Raw genomic sequence first — 6,000 nt, 5'->3', positions numbered from 1 at the left:
ATGGGGTCGCATTTATTACGAACAGATGGATAGATTCGATTGGTTGTTCCTCACGCAAATGGCTCGACGCACACTGGTGGAACGGCCACGAATAAGGCGGTACGAGGGTTCAGGACACTAAAAATTTCGAAGAAATTAAGATCGGTTCTGGGTCGATCTTGTACTGAGCGTATACCGACTTCGTTTGTATTGTATTGGATTAGATTTCCTTCCACGACATCCACTAATCCCTTGATCTTCTTCGCAGGGCGGCCAGAACCGTAGGCGGCAACGCGTATGTTTTGTTATTTTTAACCACTCGTTGGTGGCGCATTCGTCTGGGCTGTGGTGTCCGCCGCGTGGGTGTATACGCACCACGGTCTGCGCGCGAGAAAGAAGAAGTGGCATCGGGAGCCTGCCTTCGCCTCTCTCCATCGTTGCAGACGCGTACTATCAGCCGTGCAGTCATGGACGACTCGACAGTGACGACCTTCAGCGAGAGCACAGCGACTCTGGAGCCTAGCAGCACCACTTCGGTCGTCGAGTACAGCGAGAGTGAGTGGCCAGCATACGAACAGTGCGCGTGTAGCGAGTACAGCGGCCGAGGCTCTTAACTGGGACACTTGGAACTAAGCTCATTTTATTCATGTCTCTCTGCGGCGTCGTATAGTCTTTATATCTTACATTTCTCCGCGACGCCCACGCGTTAATTACTTGCCTTCGAAGTGAACTTGTGCTATTCGTGTTTACGGGACGGGGCGTCAAACGTAACGAAATTGGTGTTTTTTGAAAGATAGCTTTATTCGCATGTGCTGTTTGTCGAAGCAAAGTGCAATGGACGAGGAGGTCCCGCAGTTCGGAATTGTACCGGCAGGTGTGTATAAAAAATAAACACGCAAACTGTGTAGTCGTTAATCGGAAGCTAACAAATAATACAATCAGATCAAATATAAAAACGCTACAGAATTGCACTTGAATATAATAGAAACAATGGGGCAATAGCTGAGCAGGTATACATATGCACGTGAAGAGAATCAGCACGTAATACAGAACCAGTAAGGCTCAAATTGTAAATATTTGAAGGCAATAGCTTTCAGGCAGAAGACCAAATGCACAAACTGGCTATAAAGCAACTAGTTCGAGTTTAATGGCGGTGAGATTATTGTATAGTTCTCGTTGTGGTGTGAAAATGCGAAAATGTTTGGACGCGATTGCATCAAAATTTACCACATTGTGAAGCTTTCGCAATATTACGTCATTCGGTCAACTGTCGAATTTTTCACAAAACATTGCCCAGAGTGGAGCTCCAACAATTTTAAGTCCTGTAGCAAAGTATAGGAAAAGGTATTCCAGAAATTCAAGCTCTAAAACGTTTACGACATGTCGTAAAATACTGCAATTCTTAAAAAGAAGTCGCAGTTTCGCCATAAAGTTGAAGCATTGACAGTGATAGCAAGTAATCCGAAGGCTATAGGAAGTAAGGTGAGCAGTTTTATTGGCCCTACAGACTGCTGTAAACAGCCGCTTATTAAGTAATTTAGCAAGCGTGCCGTCACGCGCGCAGAGGCAAAAATGCTCGCGGACACTCGCTGTTAGAACGCTACCGTGATGAAAAGCGGCAGCAGCGGTAAGCGAATTGCCCTTCGTGTGGCCTCTCGCTTCAACGTGAACTGTGAACTAGGTGCGCGGTAACACAGCACGCTTGAAGTCATCAGCCATCTCGGGCTGCCTAGCCTTTGCGACTGCAGATAGAGCGCGCGCGGCCGCGGCCGGAGTAGAGGGGGAGGAACGCGCTAACCTTCCTCTCTTTTTACCCTCGCCTTCCTAGCGTGCGCACATCTCCCCGCGGAGCGCTGGAAACTCTGCAGCACGTGCCCTGCGAGTGCCTGGCTAACGCCGCAGCGTGAAAACCCCTCGTCAACATCTACCGTCAGTACAACCTCTCTTCCTCGGCGGTGCATGGAACACATTCTGCACCCTTCGGGCTGCAACTTCCTTCCCGGGGTGCTGTTCCGTGCTCTGCTAACCTTCGCCGATGATGCCGGTCTTGCCGACCGTCTTTGAGCTTGTCCCATGACGCTCCTAGGCATCCTCTGTTGTCGCTGCTACTGCCACCTCACCTTTCTCTCCCTTCCCCTTTGTGCAGTGTGGTTGAGGTGTCCTCTATTGAGAGACAGTTACCGCGCTGCACTTAGCCCCACCTTTCACCCCCCCCCCCCCCAATCAAGAATCTCTCTCTCTCTCTCTCCCTCCCCCCCCCCCCTTGCGAGTTGTTGAACGAGCCACCATCCTTATCGGCTCGCCTTCGAACACTTTCCCTCGCCCCTACATCACACGGCTCGCGGCTGCGATCGTATCGCACTTGGACCTTATACGGAACGATCCCGACGCCGCCGACGATGACGCCGGAAATTTGCTTGGAGCGTCCATAAAATTGCTCGTAACAGACACGGACAGAAGCGAGGAACGAAATTACACATGCAGCGCAAATGACACGCTATGGCACACTATCGCACTATGACACACTAATGGCAGCTGGCACACCATGGTACATTATGGCACACCATGGCACACTAATGATATAGCAAGAGGTCCAAGTAGCACCCTAATAAAATTGATATCGCAATAAAAATCATTGCACAAAATATGTCAGCACCTAGAGAGTTTGAATTTCGCTGTCTCCTCCTGTGCTGCTTGGCTGCTTCGCAGGCGAGGAAGGTAGCCGCTGCGTAGACTGGCTGTTTCCCGGCGTCTTCTACGTGTTCCTTGCCGCGCTGGTGATCGGCCTGGTGCTCTTCGAGTACAAGACCGCTGGTGAGTGCGGGCGAGCGCGACATTCTTTAACAGCGTCAGCGTTCGAGACTACCTTCGTGGCATAGCAAGCGTAGGTCAAACAGCATTAAAAAAGTTATTTCAGAAGGCCGCCCGAATTTCAATAACTTTCAGTTAGGAACGTCGAGAGGGTACGCCTTTTTATGAACATGTCTATTTACGGCAGTTAGTAGTAACGTACTCGTCGCGTTATAGCGGAATTTCGGCCAGGTATAGAACATTGCTATAACGGGCGTTGTTATAGCGGAATTTCGGCCCGGTATAAAACACTGCTTTAACGGGCCGCGTTTTAGCGGTATTCCGGTCAGGTATAAAACACTGCTATAAGGGGCGGCGTCATAGCGGAATTTCGGCTAGCTATAAAGCACTGCTATAACGGGCGGCGTCATAGCGGAATTTCGGCCAGGTATAAAACACTGCTATAACGCAGCAGGAAAGTCACGAATAAGTGCCCTAAATACGCATTTTATTAGAGGGCTGCATCTTTCGACGTTGCGAACGAAAGGTGGTTGACATTCGGGTGATATTTCCGAAAAAAAAATATTTTCTTGTTTAAAAATGCTGCCCGTTAAGTTACACGCATGCATTACGGAGAAGTTCGACAGCAGATAGCCGCAGGGGCAATGTTCAAAATTCTTGGGTATGGATACAAAGAAAACTCCAAGTAAACCCAAGCTCCAAAAAAGTTTTCTTTGTAGCCTCGCGCTGCAGTAGAGTGGATGAACTTGTGTTTCTTCATTTAGCTAAATGTAATGGCGTTGTACATAAAATAGAAATATTTATGGAACGGCGTTCTTTATATCTGAACCGCTTTCTCTTTGCAGAGCCTCAACAATAAATATATAGAACTACATTCAAGTGAAATGGATATACACTCATACTCGCCCGATCTGCCGTTCTTATGTTCCTCATACCTGTACCTATTTCCGAGAGATTGTTCCACACCTACACCTGGCAGCCTATTTAAGCGTGTGGGACATGGTGCACTCGTAAAATCTCAGAGGCTCAATAATAAGGAGCACCGGTCCTTATATACTTTGATTTTACGTAGAACATAACTTACAAAAATATTAACACGAGTTTATCGTAGTTAATTGTAGCTTGTAGCTAGAACTTTAGTGGAGTGAGATTAGGCATGTGTGTACGTCGCTGATGTTAGAACAATTGCTAGAGGAAAACGCAGAGGTGCATTTTGAATACAACTTCACAGGAATCGAGTAGCTTGTTGGACTCTTAAAACAGTTTTCGACTTATAGAAAGCAGAATCGTACCCATTCTACGCATCTAGACGCGCAGGCGCACACAATTTCGCGATTACCGTCATGATTAGGCTGCAAAAGTGGTGTGTGCACTCGCGAATGGAGTACCACTGGCGTACCGAGTCGAATTGAAGCTGGTTCTCATTTGGGAGCCCTGGTCCATGTTCACGGTGTAAGACCTTTAGGAGGTGAAACTCCCGTCAGCGCGAGCGAGCTAGGGCGACCAGATAAGGTCACAATTGTTGTATGCGCCGACGGGGCCTTATACAGTGGCGGCGCCATGCGGCGCGTCGTAGAAGCCGCAGCGAAAAAAAAATATGCAGTGCCCGTGGCAGGCGGCTCCGGCGCGCTCTCAACGGCGGTAATTTCTTTCCAGGCCGCCAGGCATCGCCAGCGCGATAACGGCTCCGCGGGCTTGTGACCTTTTCTGGTCGCCGCAAACAGCGGAGTTTCCACTCCTAAATCTTTCTTGCTCCGTGTCCATGTTCCACTCATCAGTGGTAGCAGCAAGGGATGCTAAGGAATAAGTAATGACAATCTTTCTTTTCATAAACCTTCCCCCACCTTGCGGACTTCCGCTTAACTGATTTGCCACATTCATAGCCTCCAGTGTGCGCTGTCAGCGCGCGCCCCCCGATCTCGGAGGCCGTGCCATATTCAAGATCCCAGTGCCTCGAGTCGTCGATTAGTTTCGGCCTAGCTTTGCGACCAATTAAAATTAAATTATGGGGTTTTACGTGCCAAAACCACTTTCTGATTGAGGCACGCCGTAGTGGAGTACTCCGGGAATTTCGACCCCCTGGGGTTCTTTAACGTGCACCTAAATCAAAGTACACGGGTGTTTTCGCATTTCGCCCCCATTGAAATGCGGGCGCCATGGCCGGGATTCGATACTACGACCTCGTGCTCAGCAGCCTAACACCATAGCCACTGAGCAACCACGGCGAGTTTGCTCTGCGACCATGTGGCATACCATCTCCAGAGCGATTGGGCAGATCCGTTATACATAGAAAAAGAAAGGATGCATAGAAAGGCAGGTAGGTTAACCAGAGGTAGTTCCGGTTGACTACCCTGCACCGGAAAAAGTAGAGGGATAAAAAAAGAAAGAGTGCGGAAGGGGCGGGCGAAGAGAGAAAGATAAGCAAGCACAAACAAATCGCGTACACTAAATTACTAAATTGCACAGCATATGGCTTTGCAAGGTGCGGAAGCTTGTGTTCGATTTTAAAATGGTCGCTGAGTAATAAGCAGCATTTGAATGTTCTTGAATAATGGAAGTTGGAGTTGGTTGGCACCGGATTTAAGGAACATTAGGGAAAACGTAAAAATACACGTAATGTGGGTCGTACCTCTAAAATGATCATGCGGTGCATTATAAACGCTCGGTATACAAAGTAAAATATGCATTAATGCACCTTTACCATCTGTTTCTCTATACAGGCGTGCGCCAAATGATCTTCGCACCTCCGGAGATCACGCCCGAAGTGATAGCCCCTGCAGTCATACGCAGTAAGCTGGCCTTAGGTTTTTCTATTTTCTTTTCATTATCTAAGAAAGGCCCAAGTGACCACATAGACTAAAGATCATCGTGTTTGTTCATATCTGGACACCTCCTTCGATATTTTTTTTCTTTTCACGGCCCGTGATAAACAAACCTAATGACTTGAGAGAAAATCCGCAGAGTATCTACAAAGTTATTAAGCCTTACTCTTGCTAAGCTCTATAACATTGTGCTCAGGTCATGTGGTATAGCGACTGTCGCCGATGTAGGCGCAGGTCTCGCATTCGATTTCAAGACCAGAAATAATACTTCTTTTTTTATCGGAACGTATAGCTTTCTTTCCGGGGAACCATCTTTCCTCGTAACCTTTAGCTTCACTCAGATGAACGCTGCTTTGCCTTCCTTTTTTTTTATATAACAAAGCGGCGG

General features: G+C 48.0%; 1 protein-coding gene across 5 annotated transcripts in view; it reads left to right on the top strand.

Moving 5' to 3' along the window:
* Window positions 1-318: 318 nt before the first annotated feature.
* Window positions 319-6,000, top strand: part of LOC135914389 (uncharacterized) — a 35,752-nt gene continuing 30,070 nt past the window's right edge. For 3 of the 5 annotated variants that reach the window (XR_010568300.2, XR_010568299.2, XM_065447210.2), the window contains exons 1-3: window positions 319-534; window positions 2,689-2,793; window positions 5,511-5,579. Coding sequence is in view for 2 of the 5 variants with exons in the window: in XM_065447210.2 (XP_065303282.2) it covers window positions 447-534; window positions 2,689-2,793; window positions 5,511-5,579 (262 nt within the window). In the remaining 3 variants the exon portion in view is untranslated. The remainder of the gene's footprint in view (window positions 535-2,688; window positions 2,794-5,510; window positions 5,580-6,000) is intronic. The other 2 variants (XR_010568298.2, XM_065447209.2) reach the window with 2 other exon arrangements.

The sequence above is a fragment of the Dermacentor albipictus genome, chromosome 7, assembly GCF_038994185.2.
Source record: "Dermacentor albipictus isolate Rhodes 1998 colony chromosome 7, USDA_Dalb.pri_finalv2, whole genome shotgun sequence".
NCBI classification, from domain to species: Eukaryota; Metazoa; Arthropoda; class Arachnida; order Ixodida; family Ixodidae; genus Dermacentor; species Dermacentor albipictus.
Note: the sequence above shows the minus strand (reverse complement) of the source record. Positions and strands in the feature narration are given on the sequence as shown.